This window comes from Gouania willdenowi, chromosome 6, assembly GCF_900634775.1.
Source record: "Gouania willdenowi chromosome 6, fGouWil2.1, whole genome shotgun sequence".
Classification (NCBI taxonomy): domain Eukaryota; kingdom Metazoa; phylum Chordata; class Actinopteri; order Blenniiformes; family Gobiesocidae; genus Gouania; species Gouania willdenowi.
Window position 1 is genome coordinate 37,540,568 of NC_041049.1, and position 22,039 is coordinate 37,562,606.

The 22,039-nt window shown below is 38.3% G+C and overlaps 1 protein-coding gene across 2 annotated transcripts in view; it reads right to left on the bottom strand.

Moving 5' to 3' along the window:
- Nucleotides 1-22,039, bottom strand: part of LOC114464460 (NT-3 growth factor receptor-like) — a 114,335-nt gene that overhangs the window by 75,152 nt on the left and 17,144 nt on the right. For both annotated transcript variants that reach the window (XM_028448678.1, XM_028448677.1), the window contains exons 2-4: nucleotides 16,470-16,544; nucleotides 15,607-15,678; nucleotides 15,312-15,383 (exon numbers count right to left, since the gene is read on the bottom strand). In XM_028448678.1, the coding sequence (XP_028304479.1) occupies nucleotides 15,312-15,383; nucleotides 15,607-15,678; nucleotides 16,470-16,544 (219 nt within the window). The remainder of the gene's footprint in view (nucleotides 1-15,311; nucleotides 15,384-15,606; nucleotides 15,679-16,469; nucleotides 16,545-22,039) is intronic.

The following is a 22,039-nucleotide window of genomic DNA, read 5'->3' on the forward strand; positions in this document are numbered from 1 at the left end:
ACCTTTATTTCCCCTTTCATTCAGAATAAAAGTTAATTCCTCTTAAAAACTGAAAGTTATTACTATTTTATTACTTAACGTAATGACAAAAAATCACTAAAATTACATTTTATACACGTTTTCCAAAGCCATGTGTTGTAGTTTGTATAGCATAGACATGTTATATGTTTTTTTTTTTTTTACTAACACACATACACACGTTTGTTTGGAAACGCACAACGCGTTGCTGTAGCAACAAGCCACGCTAGCGAGAGTTCGTCGCCAGTCAAAATGGTCGGCACTTAAACTACAACACCGGCCATGTAGGTACACAATATAGCAGAATGATACAGCGTCCACACACACATACTCATCATGACGAAAACACATTTCAGACAATAAAGCAAGGAATCAAACTAAATATATTTACCTCCATATGTCATTCCGGGTTATCAACCCCAAGTGTCAGTGTGCTGGTGTCCCGTTCGAAGTCCCATTCAGTGTTCCATTTGGCGTCCGGAAAGACAATGTTTCTCCCCCGCCAGACGGAGGAGTCCTCCCCGGTCGTGAAAAGCTAGGAGGAGAACACGACCCAGACCTCGACCGAGACCTCGATCTGGAACGAGTCCGAGTCCTAGGCCTAGAACACTTCTTTGTTGTCTTGTGGCCCATATTTCCCTCCATGGTATCCATGCTTTTAAAATGCGAATGCAATTCCGACGATACGCGGGCTGTATTTTTTCACATTTGGCGCTTGTAATCTCAAAAGCCAATCAATGCCACCGATGTAGAACACACGGCCAATCACATTTAAACTTTGGACCGTTAAAGACCTGCAATGCATTGTGGGTCTTCCAGGTTGAAGTCACGCTTATCTACTGGGATAATGTATAGGTGACGCTCTCCATAGCAACCCACCGTAGACTGTTAATACTGTTTCTGTGAAACACCGAGAAAACGAATGGATCAACGGAGGAAAAGAACCTGGGGCTTCTGTTTTGCGACCACTTGTGAAGAATACGTCTCCAAGTCAACGTTTTATCGTCATCGAGAAATGGTAAGATGATCAAACTTAGTGCACTTCGTATATGTTGTAATTCGGTTGACTGTGCTTTCACTGTACAGTTTAAACATTAATAATAACAGTCAACTAAAAATGAACAAGTAATTTAAAGACTAATATGTACAAGAAAAATTAAGATAATTAATAGGATATAGTAGATGATAATTTTAATTATGACTGTATGTGCATGAGTAAACTTTATTTGCGTGCTCATGACTAAATAATACTTTCTTTGTATTGTGACCTCTAGAATATGGGCAGACCTTTTGCAAAACGATTTGTTGAGTCGTCATCAGATGAACAGCAACAGGTAACTGAAGGATTTTCTCTCTCTCTCTCTGTGTGTGTGTGTGTGTGCAAAGATGAAATTTTATTTAAAAAAAATAAAAATAATAATGTTGCCATTTATTTTGAAATGTGAGACTAATTACAATCATAAATGTATACTTATGTTAAAATGTAACACTTTTGAAACATTGATTTAAGACATTTTATTGACAATAAAGGGCTTATTTTTAGATTCATTAATTTAATGCCTTTTAAGACTTTTTATGGATTCACGGGATTCACCCTGGAGATTATACATGTGTTTTCAACAGTTATTTTTGAAAAACTAAATTTGATTGGTTGAATTCTAAAAAAAAAAAAAAAAAAGTGGGTCGTGATTTGATGACAGTGGTAAAAAGTGGGTCCCAGGGTGAGACCAGTTGAGAACCCGTTTTTACAATTTAGGTGTTTAGAAAACACTCTTAATCCAGAATGATTTACAGAAAGGATCAGGATGCTAATCACAAGGAAATTCATGAAATGCACACAAGGAATTTGACTTTGGTAGACTGTGCTCTCTCTGTACAATGTAAACAATAATATTAACAGTACAGTCAACTAAAAATAAACAAGTCATTTAAAGACTAATATCTACAAGAAAAAACAAGATTATATATATATATATATATATATATATATATAATATTGCAGTGGTGAGTAGTGCGAAAGGATGATGAAGTGAACATGAGGTAGTTATCTTTTCCAGTATTTATATTAAATAGTGTGTAAAGATGATAATTTAAATTAAATAATATGCGTGTGTACATTCAATAATGACTGTATGTGCATGAGTAAACTGTATTTGCGTGCCAATGACTAAATATTATTTTCTTTGTATTGTGACCTCTAGAATATGAGCAGACCTTTTGCAAAACGATTTGTTGAGTCGTCCTCAGAGGATGAACAACAGCATCAGCAACAGGTAACTGAAGGATTGTGTATGTCGGGGTTGGAGTAAATTAAAATTTTCAGTTACAATTACGTCTTCAATCATCCATGTTCAATTACAATTCAATTATGATTACATTGACCAACATTTATTTGAATTACAATTAAATTCCGATTATTTTTTCCCCCCTGAAAGTCAATTACAAGTACGCTCTCAATTATTAAATGCCTTAACCATGTCTTAAATGAACTGTAAAATACACTGAAACAATCGTCCGTCATCTAATTTGTTTCTCATCTTGTTAGGCTTAAATCAAGGCTATAGCCCTGTATTTATTAATTTTTTAAATAACAAATTATCCTCATAACAGCCAATCCATGTAAAAAAAAAAAAAAAGGAAAAATAACTGCCCTTTACGAGGTACGGCAGACCATGATTCATGCTGAAAAACTGTAATACCTTCTACCTGTATGGGTGTGAAGATTCACAAGGTATCATTCACCATGGTAACCGAGGAATGGACACCTATAGAATGCAACAACCAACCCTGATTAACATGTTGGGATTAACCCACCTTTTGGGAAGTAGAGCAGACAAGGATGCCAGTTGAACAATTGCAGCCCAGGCCGGGCTAGGTCATGCATGTGTGAAACCATAGGGGGCCATTGTGAGGCTTGAGTAAGTGTTAAATTCCTTGTTAAGGAGACCTTTTTGGTCACACATGTATTTTGTAGTCAGGGACAAGGCTGGCCTAGAACAGTGAGTGTTATCTGATATGTGTAAGACAAAGTTTTTATTGCATTTTCATGCCAATTACAATTACAACAGCAACACATTTTTTCAAGTATAATTTCAGTTATGTTTACGCCATAATTGTAATTATTTATCAGTTACGCAATTACAATTATAATTGACCCAAACCCTGGTGTGTGTGGTCCTAATTTCTAAGTCTCATTTTTCTTGATATTTTCACCTCCAGAAAATGAGAAGATTTCAACGGATTGAAGAATCCTCAGAAGATGAGCAGCAGCCACAGCAGCACAAGGTAACTGAGGTGATGAACAACTACACTGACACAGAAATGCTGGAAAAAAGGTCCAGGCACATGTACTTGATATTAATACCCCACAATCCAGTTAATAATAAAGTTTGTTTTTTGTGCTCCAGATGACCAGAAGCCTCCATTCTAGCTCAACTGAAATATCTTCTCAAGATGAGCAGGTAAATAAACTGAAAGTTAGTTGTTAGTTGCTAAACTTACGAAATAGATTTGTTTTGCTTAGCTAATCATCTATAAAAAACACACCAGAAGAAGCATGTGTAATGAGCATTATTGTAGAGAAGCTACTTATTCCCTGGTTTCATAGAATTTTTAAGATTGTTTTGAGTGACAATGACCTTTACTAAATAGTTAGAATGTGAAACATTCCACAATCCAGTTATTAATCCAGTTATTGTCTTAATGATTTGTGCTCTAGGTGACCAGAAGCCCCCCTTGTAGCTCCACTGAAAACTCCTCAGAAGATGAGCAGGTATGAAATTAATTGTTAAATGTGCATTAACACTGTTCATCAGTCATTTGAATGATAACAGCCAATCCATAAGAGTGTTGCAAATCTTTGACTGTTTCTTAATAGATTACCTCTGTTTGTCTTGCTGTCGAAGGTGCAGATGTAACTACAGCAAATCCTGGTTAACTATCCCTGTTGAAAAAATCCCCTTTCATTTTCATTTTGCTGATCATAATGTTTTCTGTCTTCTCATTTTAGTTTTCTGAGGACCAAGAAGTTTGGAGTGAAAATGAAGACAGAGAAAATCCTGAAGAAACTGGTGGTTGTGAACCACATGTCATAATCACATTCTTGCTTTTGCTACTGGCAAAGTGGAAGTCATTCTTTACAGTCTCTGACAGGGCATTTGAGTCAATTTTAAAAATTTTCAGAATTCTGTTTAATGTACTGAGTAGTACATTTATTTTCACGCCGGCTTTGCAAAATATTGCAGCACATTTCCCTGCAACTTTATACATGTTCAAGAAGGCTATATCTGTAAATGGAAATGATTTTACAACATTCGTTGTATGTCCAAAGTGCCATTCTGTATATACCTTAGATGAAGCTGTAATGTTAAAACATGATGCAAGTGGGAAGGTCATCCAGAAAAAGTCAACAAAATGTTGCCATATATCATTTCCCAGACATCCACAAAAAAGATTTCGTAAGAAATGTGACACTGTGCTAATGAAATCTGTTATCGGGAAAGATGAAAAAGAGTTTCTTTACCCCAAAAGAAAATTCTGTTATCGTAGTTTGATCAAATCTATTAGTGATATGTTAAAGAGGCCTGGCTTTAAAGAGTCCTGTGAAAAGTGGAGGCAGCGTAATGTTAAGGAGGGAATATATGCTGACATTTTTGATGGGCAGGTCTGGAAGAATTTTCAGGTTTATGAAGGCAAGCCATTTTTACAAGAGGTTGGGAATCTTGCTTTTATGCTCAACGTTGACTGGTTCCAGCCTTATAAATATGTCAACGACTCTGTTGGTGTAATGTACTTAGCATTGATGAACCTTCCAAGGGAAGAAAGGTTTAAGAAGGACAATATTATAGTTGTTGGTGTTATACCTGGTCCCCAAGAGCCAAAGGAGCACATCAATGGGTTTTTGGAACCTTTGGTCAGTGATTTAAAACATCTTTGGGCGGGGTTAGATATTGATGGGCAATTTGTCCGTGGAGCGTTGTTGTCCTTAGCGAGTGACATTCCAGCTGCAAGGAAAACTGGAGGTTTTCTCGGCCATATGGCAAATATGGGTTGCAGTAAGTGCCCAAAAAACTTTCCAAGGACTGAAGACAATAAGGTTGATTACTCTGGGTTTGATGATACATGGCCTGTTAGAAGTAACACGGACCACTGTAGATATGCCAGAGATGCTAAGAGGGCAAAAAACAAAGCGAGCAAAAGCAAGATTGAGGGTAAATATGGAGCCAGATACAGCTGTTTACAAGAATTACCATATTTTGATGTTGTTCGAATGCATGTTATTGATCCAATGCATAACTTGCTGGAGGGCACAGCTAAAAGAGTGATGCAAGTTTGGAAAGAAAGAGGTTCAATCTCCAAGGAAGGATTTGCCACAATACAGGAAAGGGTAAACTTGTTGAAACTTCCAAGTAACATTGACTCTGGTATACCGTCAAAGATTGAGGCAGCTTTTGATGGTTTCACTGCAGCAGAGTGGAAACTCTGGGTTTGTGTCTATTCCACCTTTGCCCTTAAAGGAGTCATAGGAGAAGAGGACTACTCTTTGTGGAGAGTTTTTGTTGCAGCAACACAATTACTATGCTCCAGAGTTATTAATGATGTGCAGATTGAGGATGCCCATAAAGCACAATGTCAATTTCAGACAATTTGGATCTGCTCTCAATGTTTAAGGTGATGTATCAGACTGAGAGAATTGAGAGAGTGTCTCTAAACTACATGTACAGCAACAGATATAGTTTAGCTGGTGATGTATTTTCAACATGTCGCTATAGGTCAGGATCATCATCATTTGTGACTGCAAAATGGTTGAGTGTTGATAGAGTCACAGGAGATCCCATGATCGACCCTAATGCACCATTGCGCCCGGGGGAGATATCAAATATATGGAAAGTGTTTGTGTTTTTGTGGATGGATGAATGTTTAACAAAGGTTGAACATGCAGTAGCAAAAGTGAAATGGTTCAAAGAGCATGGGGATGTGTGGCATTTTGGGCAAAAAAGCAACTGCACAGTCTGGGAAACTAATGAAGTACCATGGTCATATGCATCTTTCCTTCCACTGAAAAGAATTGCCAGCCAGTGTGCATGCTGTACTTTCAAAGTCGCCTTTTCTACTGCAAGGCAAGAAACTGTTAATGTGTTGGTAACACTGCCTTTAGCAAGATGTATTTAACCGACATGTCATTGTTGTTCAGCAGAAGGGACCCCAACGACCTTTACATACTGTACATATATATAAATTGCTTTTGTGTCTGTTATTTTTTTGTTGTTTCTGTAATGCATCTTAAATGTACTGTGTTTTAAACGTTCAAATACAAATTGAAACAAAATGAAAGACTCCCTTTTTACTATCTGACAGCCAGTCATTCACAACTGTATTAGCCCAACATTACGGGTGAAAAGGCTCGTTTTTTTGATGTGCTTAAGAAGAGTCCAAAAATAAGTTGCAGTGAGTTTTAAAAAAACTATATCCGATCCAATCCCAGACGCAAGCAATATGTCTCATTATATAACTTGTTGCTCATTTACTGTATGTACTTGTGTATTACAGAGTATCAAAAAAAATTTTCTCAAGCATTTTTGCCAATGTTTCACAATTTTTGCAATGCCCCAAACTGACAGAGATAAGGGTAAAACATCAAAAAACTCTATAGGCCAGACATGAGGCAGTAAAACATTAATAACTCAGAACTCCATAACATTTTAAGGCACACTAATGCAAGTTAAGGGTGGTAATATAGCCGATCAGAAAATGTGTCATTGACTGAAGACATGCAAAACTAGGGGAGACTAATGCATTGGGAACGTGTGTACAGGATCAACAGGAAAAACTGGTCAATTTTGAATATACTGAGCACAATATGCATGAAGTGGACTATGAACAAAATGACCCGGACAATAATTTATTTTCATCTATTAATAATTAATGTGAATATTTCTCAGATGAGCAATTTATGCAGACTTTCAATTGCATAAATTGAACACAAGGAACACAAGGTTCCTGCTGCTTAACAGAAGGTTTTCCTTGCCGCCATGATGAATTCATGTTGGGTGTGGGATACATATGTATGTGTATATACGTATATATGCATATGTGTGTATCCATAAAATGAAGAGTCCATCCTTAAGACTGCTCTACTGTAAAGTGCCTTGAGATACCATTGGTTATGATTTGGCGCTATACAAATAAAGATTGATTGATTGATTGATTGAATTGTAATGAAGCCTTATCTATTGTGTACTTCAACTGTAGAAGTTGAAATGCAGACTTCAATAACATTAAGGATTATTTACAGCAATTCACACAACCATTTAACATTGTTGCTTTAACAGAAACATGGATTAATAAACTGAAATAACTGAAAATTCCAGGGGCCACAATGGTCGCTTATCTGTCATTGTGTTCTTTGGCAAGGCACTTCACCTACATTGCCTAGTATGAATGTAGTGTGTGAGTGAGTGTTGGTGGTGGTGGGAGGGGCCGATGGCGCACTATGGCTGCCTCATTTCCGTCAGTCTGCTCCATAGTAGCTGTGGCTACAATTGTAGCTTACCACCACTAAGTGTGGAGTGAAATACTAATGCCTTAATTCTGTTAAGTGCTTTGAGTGTCTATGATAAAGTGCTATATAAAATCCTATGTTATTATTATTATTATTATCATTATTATTATTATTATTATTATTATTAACAGAACACAAACATGACAAAATCTAAATATTGTTAGTATCTTAATACAATATACTGTCTTCATGAAGAATATTGGGTCCGTATTTGACCAGATATGGGGCATATCAAAAAAACTCCGGGTATGCATCGGAAATGTCCGTATTCTCGACAGAATCAAAAACCGGATATTTAGGGATTCTGGGTGTTTTCACCCTGAGGACATTTCCGGAACACATATATGACAAAATCGAAATAATGTTAGTATCCTAACAAAATATATTGTCTTCATGAAGAATATTGGGTCCGTATTTGACCAGATATGGGGCATATCAAAAAACTCCGGATATGCATCAGAAAAGTCCGTATTCTCGACAGAATCAAAAACCGGATATTTAGGGATTCTGGGTGTTTTCACCCTGAGGACATTTCCGGAACACATATATGACAAAATCTAAATACTGTTAGTATCCTATCAAAATATATTGTCTTCATGAAGAATATTGGGTCCGTATTTGACCAAATATGGGGCATATCAAAAAACTCCGGATATGCATCAGAAAAGTCCGTATTCTCGACAGAATCAAAAAACAGATATTTAGGGATTCTTGGCATTTTCACCCTGAGGACATTTCCGGAACACATATATGACAAAATCTAAATACTGTTAGTATCCTAATACAATATACTGTCTTCATGAAGAATATTGGGTCCGTATTTGACCAGATATGGGGCATATCAAAAAAACTCCGGATATGCATCGGAAATGTCCGTATTCTCGACAGAATCAAAAACCGGATATTTAGGGATTCTGGGTGTTTTCACCCTGAAGACATTTCCGGAACACATATATGACAAAATCTAAATACTGTTAGTATCCTAATACAATATACTGTCTTCATGAAGTATATTGGGTCCGTATTTGACCAGATATGGGGCATATCAAAAAAACTCCGGATATGCATCGGAAATGTCCGTATTCTCGACAGAATCAAAAACCGGATATTCTCGATTCTTGATCTTTTTGCGCAGTGACTGTTCGGCTGACGATGATTTCATGATGTTCGTTGAGGAAGCGGGTGACTCCTCTATTGGTGAACCCATGGCAGACATCTATTGGGCAGTAATGGATTGTGAGGTGGGCGGCTTTGCCACGGCTTTGCGCACTTACTCAGAGTGGACTCCCTGGATCCAAACTATTCATCCGTACACTCCCCCTATAGATCCTTATCATTGTACCCTGTTTTATGACAGGGACGGTGATCTTCTATATGAAGGGAGTTTCATGGAGGAGGTGGAGGGTGCTTCTTGGGAAATAGCTCTTGAACATTTGTACGTTGGTCAACAGGGCACGGCTTTTACGTGTAAATTGACCCCAGATCAGCTTGCGTGGTACATGAGGAGTCATCATTTCCACGTTACCATGTCAGTTGGCGCAGCTGTTACCGCTACAGATTGGCAACAGTCTACCATTCCTTCTGTGGTTTATTCCCCTTCTCTTTCCATGTACAGAATTTCATTTTATGCTCAAGGTACATCACTATTGGCTCATCAAACACTAACACGTTTTCACGGTAGAGAGAGGCAAGATCATGACTCCACTCTTGCAATGCTGTCATCTTTGCCGCCCTCCCTGTGGACTCAGAGTCCCACTGATGTAGGTTTTTGTTCTTCTGTCAAACCTTTATCTTTTGATTTGGCGGACATAAATGCTATCTATATCCCGCAATACCCTACTTCGCCGTCTGGTAGGGAAGGTATTCGCTAAACAATTGGGGGATTACTTGGTGCAGACAAGCTTTATGAAATAGGTTCGTCGGAGTGGAAAACTCCCATCCTACCTGTGGAGAAAAAGGAAACTGGGAGATTCCGCATGGTTCACAATTTACGTGCCATCAACAAAGCGGTCAATACTAAAACCATTCCAGTCCCTAATCCTTACAGTGCTCTGTCTAAAGTTGGCCCTGAACACAAGTATTTCTCATGTATTGACCTTGCAAATGCTTTCTTTTGTTTACCATTGGCACCACATCTACAACAGGTTTTTGCATTCACTTTTGAAGGCAAGCGTTACACTTACTCCAGGCTTCCACAAGGCTTTGTGTTGTCGCCTGGGCTTTTTAACGCAGCTTTGAAAAATGTTTTGTTACCTCTCCAGATCCCACCAGCAGTTGTTGTTGTTCAATACGTCCATGACATTCTCATTGCGGCTCCCTCTGATGATGTTGCTCTACAAGTCACTCACAACCTATTGCAATATCTTCATGACTGCAGTTTCAAGGTCTCTCAATCTAAAATTCAGTGTTGCAGATCAGAGGTGACGTTCCTGGGTCGGAGGGTGTCTGTCAGGGGCACAGGTGTTTCATATGCTCACAGACAAACTATTTTACATCATCCTAAACCACATAGAGTGAAAGACATGTTGTCATTTTTGGGCTTAGCCAACTACAGTAGGCATTTTGTCCCTGATTATGCTGAACATGCCTCTCCATTGCGTCAGTTGATAAATGAGCATGGTATGAAGAACCTGAGGGCATCCTTAAACTGGACTCTCACTGCTGAACACTCATTCATTACTCTTAAACAGCTTCTATCACAAGCCGCAGACATGTTGGTTCCAGACTATCAACAACCTTTCTATCTAGATGTTTCTGAAAAAGCTGATTCCATGTCAGCTGTGCTTTTCCAGAAAAAGGGGGATGGTAATAGACAGGTGTTGATGTACACATCAGTTTTACTGGAACCAATCGAAAAGCGTCAACCACCATGCACAAGGTATGCTTCTTCGTTATCAAAAATACTGAACAAAACATCACATGTTGTGCTTAAACATCCTCTTACAGTACTCACTACGCACAGTTTGATGACATTTATCACAAGTACTGCATTCACACTCACCTCACAAAGGCAGACAAAGATTGAACAAGTGTTGACACAACCACACATTACATACAGTCATCAAGGTGTCAACATGGCAGATGGGACGTTGGAAGGCGAACCACATTGCTGTGAGGAAAGAGTGAAGATAGACCAGTCCTTAAGAGAGGGATTGCAGAGCACACCATTAACACATCCAGACCTCACCTTGTACACAGACGGATGTTGTTACAAGGGGGAGGGTGGACTGATGGCTTCGTACGCGGTGGTATCACAAGATCAGGCAGCAGAAATGAAAGTGGTCATAAGAGCATTGCAACTAGCAAAAAGTAAACATCTACTCTGACTCTGCCTATGTGTATGGTGTCTTGCACACAACTGCCAGAATGGCTAAGAGCAGGATTCAGAACAACTGCAGGAAAAGACATTAAACATGCAGCTTTAGTACTAGAACTTTTAGATGCATTGTTACTTCCACATGAAGTAGGGATCATGAAGTGCAAGGGACATGAGAAGGCTAAAACATTGGCAGCAGAGGGCAATGAAGCGGCAGACAGAGCAGCCAAAGAAGCTGGGGGATATAAGGTAGAAAGAGGCCTTATGATGGCAAGTGAAGTGGCACAAGAGACAGAGAAGGGACAAGTGATAAATAGGGACATGATAAGGAAGAAACAGGAAACAGCGGCACCAGAGGAACAAAACATGTGGATGCAGAAAGGGGGAGTCCAAATTTACGGTATTTGGTCTAATCCAGATGGAAGACCGACCCCCACTGCGGACTTATTAAAGGTCCGTATCTCAGAGGCACTTGGACCATGCCATGTTGGTAAAACTGAGACAGGACGGTTGCTGGAAAATTGGTGGCATCCGTTCATGAGAGAAACCATCCACGATGAACTCGACAACTGTTCGGTATGTAATCAGTTCAACGTAAGGCCAACCATCAAGGTTGGTACAGGTAAACAAACCTACCCACTGCTTCCTGGACAGGAAGTGGTGATTGATTTTACTGACATGGGAGAGAGAGTCTCAGGGCTCCGTTATCTGCTCGTCCTGGTGGATGCATACACCGGATGGCCGCAGGCGTATATCTGTAGACACGAAGACTCCAAGTCTGTTATTAAAGCATTAGTAAACCATTACATTCCAACACATGGTTTTCCAAAACTAATTCGCTCCGACAATGGTACCCATTTCAAAAACAAAGATCTACAAACAGTAGAGACAATTAAAGGACTCAAACACCGATTTGGTTCAGTGTATCACCCCCAATCACAAGGCAAAGTGGAAAGAATGAATCACACACTTAAGACTAAATTGGCAAAGGTCTGCAAAGACACGAAATTAACTTGGGTTGAGGCATTACCTATGGCCCTATTTTCAGTGCGATGTTCAGTAAACTCTCAGACAGGGTTTACTCCATTTGAACTGGAGACAGGGAGACCATTTCCGGGACCGGCGGCCTCCCTTCCAGTGCAAGAGCCAGGAGGTAAGATCGCCCATCGAATTTATCATAACCTCTTGAAGTGTATGCGTTCCAGGTTTGCCAGACAGACGGTGCGTGAAGACAGTACAACTGTCAAACCATGGACTGAAACAGCTACACATCTTATGCTGAAAGTCCTGAAAAGGAAGTGGCCAGGGCCCTACAGGGTCATCAAGCGTACCTCACACGCTGTCTGACTGCATGGTAAAGGCGATACGTGGTACCACATCACACAGTGCGCACCAGCAAGGACCGACCGTGCATCAGTTGCAGTGGAAACCACTCACTAAGGGCAGAATAATCTCTGAGTGTGTTTCCTGGTGACCAGGTAGTCTACCCTGGGTCGCCGAAGACGTCGTCAGAGGGAAAAGGTGCAAGACCTCCCCTCCGACCACCCTGGGTTGGGAGACAACAAGGAAGTGCGAGACCGTGCTCCTTCCCGACACGTGGCATGCCAAGCCACCACCACTTCTACTGCTTCGCTAAGTACCTACATATTTCCTTCAGAGCGTCTTGAGTCTCTTGTTGATCTGTTTTACATTCCAGTTGGTTGGTTATATACTGTTGATTATTATCTGTAATTTGGTTTTGTTGACCTCTGTGTTCAGAGGTCAAAAGGGGGATTGAAGGTTTTAAATAATCAATTGGGTGTTGCTCTAACCATATAATCATTGCTAAGACCATTGCTTAAGGCAAAGACAAGTGCAGCAGGTATACATCTCCAGTTTCAATAATTTGTTGTAATTTTCCACGCGCAGCTATTGCAGCCACTCACTTTTTTTTCCTTGGAATGGTCAAGGTCAATGCCATATATGGCATTATTGAAATCTTTGTGTAAACAGTTAAAAACTCACTTACTGAATTACTTGAGATGTCATTTGTAACATTGTGATGTTGTTGAATAACATGTTGAAAAGATTATAACGGTTCAACCACACTTTATGTCTGTATTAGTTATTGGAGTCAGATTACACATTATCACAGTGACTGAGAAACAGATGACAAAAGTGAAAAGCATAAATTAGTCCTGCACATGAAGTTTGGGGCTCTTCCTCTTTGATTTTACTCAAGACTCGGTGTTGGGCATTTTTATTCGAAGGGTGTGGTTGAGCCCTAGATCTCGTATTGAACTGCTTCCTGCACAACGGGTAAAATAAAAGGTCAAGTAAGAATTTGAACTGTGATCCTTCCTATTCACAAACACACTGGAATAAGAATTGATTATATTCCAACAAAAGGTTGAAAAAGGTTTAAAAAGGTTGAAAAGGTTGGAAAAGTTGAAAAAAGGTTGAAAAAAGTTTGAAAAGGTTTGAAAAATTAAAAAAAGATTGAAAAGGTTTGAAAAATTAAAAAAAGTTGAAAAAGGTTGAAATAGGTTGAAAAAGTTGAAATTGGTTGAAAACGTTGAAGAGGTTAAAAGTCCCAATGAGGGATAAAAAGGTTGGAACTTTCAATGTAAGTGGAAGAGAGCAAATAGTTCCATGGGAAATAATTCAAAAAGGTGGACCATAGCAGAGAAGTACAGAATTTTCTGAAAAGTTTGATACCTCAATTGTTGCCATAGCATCCTCACAATAATAAAGTACAGCGATCACAATAGTGAGGCTGCTCTGCATCCTCACTAATAATAAAGTACAGCGATAAAGTACAGTGATCACAGTCGTGAGGCTGCTCTGCATCCTCACTAATAATAAAGTACAGCGATAAAGTACAGTGATCACAGTCATATACACAGTCTAATAAAGATTACCACTTCAAATTGAATAAATAATACCACAAATACAATAAAATTCCCAAAATAGAATAAAAAAACCACAAAAAGAATAAAGAATACCACACCTTTGTTTTATTAGTAAATAAGAATGGAACCAAATTTTGCGAATTACAAAAAAACTGTGATATAAAATTCAAAGGTGAATGAAAAAAATCCAAGTACAAAAGTGTTTTAAAAAGCGCAGGGGCAAAATGACATTTGTCCCTTTTGCTTGCCATAGCAGTTTCCATGCTGCAGTGTTTACAAGATGAAGGACAGCGTAAAAATAGTGAATGCTCCATAGACTCAAATCTATTGTGTGTAGTGATGAAACACCGCGGTCAGCGTTCGCTTGTCTGTAAATGGACCAACGTGTCGATGGAGCGGCTGTATTCCTTTTTTTTTTTTTTTTTTTTTTTTTTTTAAGATTTTTTTGGCTCTAGTGGCCTTTATATGACAGTTGCTAGACAGGAAGGGGGTCAGAGAGAGCAGGGAATGACACGCAGGAAAGGGTCCCAGGCCGAGAATCGAACTTGGACCCGCTGCAGGTGAGGAGCTACAGCCTCCGTACATGGGGCGGGCGCTCTACCCACTGAGCTACACACCGCCCCGAGCAGCTGTATTCCAACAAATTAGAGCACTAAAGCTTCTTCAAAGCAGAAGTTGAGACAGAGCATGTAGTAAAAACAGTGGTGTGTTTGGTGGATGTGCAGCCCTCGGTGTCCACACACTGATCTCTACACAGCAGCACAATTCAGAGAGATCCTCTGACTTTCATAAACACTGTACTCTTAGTTTTTAAAACTTTTTTATATCATATTATGAGTATTTTGTTTCGTGAGCCCTAAATCGTATTTCATATTGTATTTTGTATTGTATCATGAGTTGACTATTTTGTTACAGCCCTATTAGTAAAACATCTTTTTCATGGAGGTGTACTAACTTCCTAAGGAAAAACTCCATCTTAGATGGAGTCCTAATGATGATGATCAACTTTCTGAGGCAGGAAACACTTCCTCCTTCCTCAGGATTCTCACTAATTGCAGATTTCTGATCCAGAGGTTGATATCAAACATCTGCAGGTAAATATCATCAGCTAGCACTCTAAAACACAAGATAAGATCAATAAAGTTTTATTTTATCTTTCATTGCTCTCTTAGTAGTTCTCAGTCTTTTGGTTCCAACTCTGGTACCTTGATGGTGATGGTCTTTAATAATGTGGTCAAACAATAGTTTGAAAGACTAAAACAAAGTTAAAAGTCAAGTAAAATCTGACAGCAATGTTGGAGAATTAGGAAGAAAACGGCTAACCCTAGACTTGTAGTAAAACTGTGTTGTGTACGCTCAGAAGATCAAAAATGATGAACCATGAACAAAAAGATGAACTTCAAACAAATGGACTGAAAATGTCCATTTTATATTAATTCTCAAAAAGGAGATAATAAAGATGATAAAAATGTTTCATCATTCATCATCTCCTCCGCCTTCAGTCTCTGACAATAAATGAACTTACAGTTCAGAGAGCTGTAGATGGTCAAAGATCTGCCAGGACATGGCGGTGAGCATCGGGTTCTTGGAGAGATTTCTGAGGGTCACATGCGAAGAGTGGTTAGAAAACAAGATATTAGAAGTTTAAACTTTACATTACCTTTAATGAAGTTAAAAACCAATGGTTCAGAATCTAGTTTACGTCCATCTTATATCTCAAAGCTCACATATGAACAACTAAAAATGCTTTTTTGCGAGTGAAAGAGTTCATGCTCACAGCTTATCATTTATTATATTATTATATTTGTGTGCAGACTCACATGTAGCGCAGTTGGGGGTTCTTGGAGAAAGCCTGAGTCTGAATAGTACTCAGCTTGGTTTTTGTCACAGTTCTGGAAAAAGGAGGCAAATATTAGAAAAACATGAAAAACAGATCTTTGTTGTAACATTTCAAAATAAAGTATTTAACAAAGTGACACAAAGGGTCAGACTGACATAATTTCAGAAGCTGTGTAAAATAATTTGATGTGACGACGTATGATCAGATGCTTAAGTAACATGAAGAAGTTCAGCTTCTGTTTCACATCTGAACACTTCTGTATTCCGTGTTTCTATGACAAGCCTAATATTGCCTTGTTATCCCACGTGTTCTTTGATTCTTTCATCTTATCATTTTTTTGAAATTATATTTCCATGTGCAAACAATCACCAACGTCTACACAAAGCTCCAGTCCCATGTCAGACTGCCTCAGCTGCAAAAACAAGCTAATCGTCCTAAAGGTGGGGCTAAAGCCAGCCTTTAAAGTTCAAAACAACAATACACCGTATGTGCTACAGATTAGCAACTTTCAACGAAATATAGCTCCAAAACCGAAGAAACTTTTGTTAAACCGGATCACCTGTTTTCGAAAACTGTAAAACTTATTAAATCTAAACACGTTCATTAAACATTTTCACAGAAAATGTTTAATGAATGTTAATCAATGTTAATCAGTGTTTGATTCAGATTTATATTTTAGTCGACTAACAGATTTATTTGACTTAAAGTATTAATGTAATTTAGCTGACTAAAACCACGCTATAACTGTCTGAAATAGTCTGAAGACTGAGTTTGGACTAAAACTAAGTTATATTTTAGTCAAAGGATTACAACTACAACTAAATCAAAATGCTGACTACTTACAGTTTTTGTAATCCAGTGTAGAGCTCCATGTCCACGTCCTTTAACATTTGGAGATTGGTCCAGTTCTCAATGTGTCTAAAGGAAAAGAGCAAACATTTCACTCATTCAACACATTCATGTTCAAAGGAAAACGTCTAAATGTAAAAGAACAATATTCACATCAGGTGAAATTGCACCAAAAAACTCCATATCAACATATGAAAAGATAATTACAAGTCTTGTTATAACCTACATTCATTTCTTCCTCCTCCTGAAGAGATTGATAACGTTTGACCGACTGATCCAAAGTTTACTGAACGTGTCCAGGATAATGCTTTATCTGTTTTACCGGGGCCAACCTTCAATAAATTTGACCCAAAGTCTCTCTGCTGGCTCGGGAATGTCAGGGACTTCCAGGCTTAGGACGCTGCGTCTGTGACCTGAGCCGAATAAGAGGGAGAGGATGAATGGACCCACAGCCCCACACTGATATTTAGGGGCAGGATTTACTAAAGGTTTTCTATAAACCTTTACTGTCACTTTATTCAATTGCTTCTAATTCTGTTTTGTGATTTTCTCACTCACTCCTTCATTCTCCATGCTGAACAAAATGTCAAAAGGTTCTGTACATAGTTGACTGAATGCCTACATTTGCACTGATCTTTGTAGGAATGATGCAGCAGTTGAAGAAATAGTAATAGTAATAATAAAAATAATAACTAGAAACTTTACATTGCTGCGACAATGCAACCGGGAATGCAAATCCACAGATAACTAACAGCATTACATTTAGTAATTAAAGATTTAACAAAGAATTATTTAGAGTTTCAGAGAATGACCAGAGCAGGATTTGAACCAAAGTCCTACTTGTGGAAGCAAAGTAAGAGGAAATGCAAAGCCTTCCCACTTAAAGTATTATAAAAAAGTAGAAGATTGTAACAACATTTTAAGCTATAAATTGTAGCTTCAGAATTAAAGCTTTAACAGCAGTATTACTACAAGTTAAAGAGCAACAGCTGACACTCTAGCAGGCCTAATCAAGCACTCAAGGGTTGCATGATCAGCAAAATTTGAACAAAAAATTGAACAACATTAAAAATAATAAAGTTATCATTCTACAAATTAGATATTATGATTGACACTGAGGAGCAGAGCAATTTGATCTTTGAATGGTGTAAATCGGTTAACATTTGCATAATTGATGAAAAATGGGGTTAATTGAAAAAAATCATATAAATTTATTTTGTCAAAGTTCAACCTCTAAAAGTTACTTAGAATTGTAGATTAGAGAGTGGGCTACATTTTAGTGCTAGAATGGTGTCTGAGTTAAAGATTGACAGAGATATGGCAGTTTACAGTAAAAGCATAAAACCTAATATTACATTAAAAGTACAAGTGTTAGCGTCACACAAATTGCTTAGCAGCAGTGTCACTATGCAGTGGAGCATTTTGATATTTGAATAGTGTGGATCGGTTAAGATTTGGCAAAGTAGTAGCGTGGCAAAAAGGGTCGCATTCCCACAATAATGAAGAAAACAGATCTTAAAAGTGGGAATGCTTCGCATTGCCACAATAAGTGGTGGCAGGCCCATGGGGGCGCCACCCTCCCGTATATGAAGGGGGAAAATTTAAAAATACATTTTTACAAATTCAGTTATAAATGTCGGTTTTACCCACTAGTGTTTGCCTACATGCAATATGAATGATAAAAACTACAATTCCCACCTATTGACATTCACAAGTGAATTTCTACACAGGAATTAATCATTTACGTCAATTGAGTGCAGTTGCTATGGCAGATAAATAAATAAATGGCCAATCAAAGTCACAGAATTTTAGGATCCTGGGGCGCTCAAAATTCCGCCTAAAAGTATAGCCCATTTCTTTCAAACTGTGTATGATCACAATGCTGTGTTTGGAGAACGAACTGAGCTGAATTTGAAGCCCTACGAAGAGAGAGGCTGTTTTTTTTTCCTGCCCATGCTGTATAACCAGGGGAGCTACACGTCTGTGTACAGTGTTAGCCAAATGTTAATTATCTTTGAATAGACTATATATAGCTTTTAATGTTTATCTCTCATCTCATTTAAACAAGGAATGTATCTGCAATGTTTAAATTAATTTGAAACGCTCAAATACAGTAGCTTAATTTAATACAGTCTTGGGCTTATTTGTTATAAACCAATTTTCAGTAATTACTTTTGAAACTGTTGTGTATTTTTTTGTATTGTAGTGGCGCTATTGTTGGCTTACGTGTGCTGTGAAGAGTGGATGTTACTGTAACCAAAATATAAAAAATTAAGTACCAAAGGCGATGAAGTCCGGTCGAATATGTCAATCCATTTATTGTAGATGATGAGCAGATGAGATGACCAAAAACCAGGATGATGTAATTATTGCAGGGTATGAAAAAAAAAACAGTAAACTCCACACGATGTTCCCATTCTGCATGGTAAAAACCGTATATTCTAAAGCGCCACACCTGACACTCATTACAGCCTCCTTTATAGCTGATTAGGGCAGAGCCACTCCTCTCGCGCCCTTATTCAACAACATTCCCTCTTCAACAAAACCTGACAGATCAGTTAACTTTTGTAACAAAATGTAGAGCAGTGGGATAGCTTAGTTTACATTTTTCACATGTCTTTGGTTTATTACACTGATTTGAGGAATGTCCTAGTTTTAAACACTTAAAGCAAGCACCTTTGTCTTTAAGAAAACTGATTTTGTCATTATGTTGTTTTTCAAAAAACTTTTGGCAATAATTAAAAGAGTGAGTTTGTTTACAAAATAAACATTTGAACGTATTTTCACTTTTGAGTCTTTCACTGTTGATTGGAGAATTACTTGTCTGTTGCACATTGACTGCAAAGTCTCGGTTTGAATGGTGTGATGGCAAAATTGATTAATTATATTTACTCATATGTTCACTCATATATTTACTCATATATTTGCTCATAGACCTTATTCGACTTAATGCCTTAAGTTGTATCTTTCCATTTCTGTATTTGCCTGCTTCTCTCTGGTATGTCAGTTGGCCCCAGCTTAATCTCCAAGGCCAGTACATACATACACCCAGCGCCCCTCCCAGACATACACACACACACACACCCTCACACACACACATACACATCCTCACACATACACACACACACACCTACGCACATCTGACTATCTCATCCGATAGCGGGTGGTGCCATCTCGGACAAACTGACCTTCCCCTCGCCTCTCCTTCTTTCTTATCTGTGGGGAGGGGAGGGGAACACTGGTGTAGAAATGTGTGTGTGAAGGAACTTTTAGTTAGTCTTGCATCTTCTCTGGCCGGAGGAAGAATCTTTTTGACCATCCTGCTTTGTATCTTTTAACTTAGTTTAGAAAAAAATAATTTTTCACTTCTTCATCAACTCTTCAGTCTGGTTTTCATCATTTATCAACCCAGAGTTTATATTTAATAATTAAATACGAGATAATCGTAAATTTAGCCGTAACAATTGGCGTCACAAACAGGATCCTTCTCCGGGTTTTGCGTGCCGTCCTGCGGTGACACTGGTGGACGCACCATATCCTAAGCCAGCATTTAATGGGCAGGGTAAAACCCCGGTGACGATCCCGCAGCGGACTGGCTCGCGGACCCGGACTGGAGCACGTACCACGATTGACCTCTAAACAATTTGACAAAAGACCAGGACCTCTTTGTCCATTCTTTTGGCTCTGCGCTGATGTATGATCCAGAGGCTGCGCTCTATTCCGGTTAGAATAAACAGTGTTAAGATAAACAGTGCTTATGTAACCCAGGTTAAGTGTTTATCAAAGTGAAAGTATGTTATAAATAGTAATAAAAAAGAAATAAATAAATTTGAAAAAAGAATTATTAAATGGGTAAAATATGATAAAATGTTTTAAAACGTTTTTCATATTTTATTTATTTATAAGAATTTGTTAAAAGTTTAAAACTGTTAATTCGTGGGTTATTTGTTCAATCTACTTTAATAATAATAATAATTTAAAAAAAAAGTGTATTTTCTTATTAAGCACGCAGCTGCGTGACCCATGTGACTAGCATCAGCCAACCGGATTGTTTCCCGGAAATGTACCTGCTAGGCGAGGGAGACATGCACGGAGCTGCTGCTGCTGCATAAAAAAGAGAAAAGGAGAACAGGCAGAAACATACACGGAGCTTCTGCAGAATAGAGAGCAGTGAGAACGCATACAGGCGGTGCTGCTGCGGGGAAGGAAGAAAGGAGAGCAGAAAACAAGTCTAAAAGTTGTTGGATAAGTATTTTTTGCTTTCCAACCTGTTCCAGTGCGGAGATTGGTACCGTGATAAACGGGACTTGGTGAGTGAGAGAAATGTATTTTTTTATTATTTTCATGTAAATGTAAAGCTATGGTAGCGTATTTATGTTGTTTTTGGTAAAATGTGAAGGTGTAAAGTGCATTTAAAAGCTAAATGAAGGCACAAGCTCTGTTCGCTGTTCCGTCTTTCTGCTCGTGTCCGCCATTACGTGATGGCGGTGCTGCTTCAAAAAGCAACATTTATGGACAGAAATGCACATTATCGTTGTTTTAGAGCTACCCAGTGTTTTTATTTTATGTATTCATACCCATTTTATGTTGTGTATGATAGGCCATTTAGTGTGGGTTGAAAAATATCCAGCTAAAGTGAACTTTGAAGAAGACGTGTTTGAAACAAGATGGCGAGCCGCTCTCGAACCAGCCTTCGAACCACGTGGACCTTCTGAACTGTGCATCTGCTCGAGTGCTACGCCCTCTGCTGATTGGTGCATGGTTTTCATCTGAACTGGTAGGATTCACCCATACTTCTGCAACACTGCAGAGGATAAAGACTGAACTGAACTGCTAAGTCAGAGTGAAGGGAGAAGAGACCTTTTCTGTGAAATACAGATTTGATTCAGCCTTTTGCTGAATTCTTTTTATTTCTATTTTTTTGTATTTTTATTTTCTAATAATTGTAAAAGGGTATTTTACAATTGTGTTTGTTGTAAACAAACTGTCCAACTTAAAAGGTACCTAAATGTGATTTAAACTAATTAGTTAGCTTATACTTTGAACCACTTGAATAAAAATAACTTGAATAGAAAATTAATTAAAAGGTTGCAACCAGTAAAACTAAAAATAGATCTGAAACTGAATTAAACACAAAAAGGGTTTAACAAAAAGGGATTCACACACAATTGTAATTTTTCTATTGTATGTTTTATGTTGTCATTGTTGTATGTCCTTCTTATTTTATTTTTCTAATACAAGCCGGCTATTTAAACTTATCCTCTGGTCTGTGGTCTTTTACTTATATTTCTGTAGTGTTAAGCTGTGAATTTCTCCAGCAGTCGTACCTTACCAAATTCTTCTGGTCCATTCTTGTGTGATACACTATTAGATGATATTACCCTGTAATTACCCCACTAGGGCGTTACAGAATTGGCGAGCCAGCCAGGAGTTATTCTACGGCTTTTCACGTGTTGTAAGTTGCAACTGAAAACGACTTTTTGACCCAGACCCCAAAATAGAAAAAAAAAACCGGCAAAAAACATGGACATAGTCAACACTGAGAACATAAAAATCCCAAACTC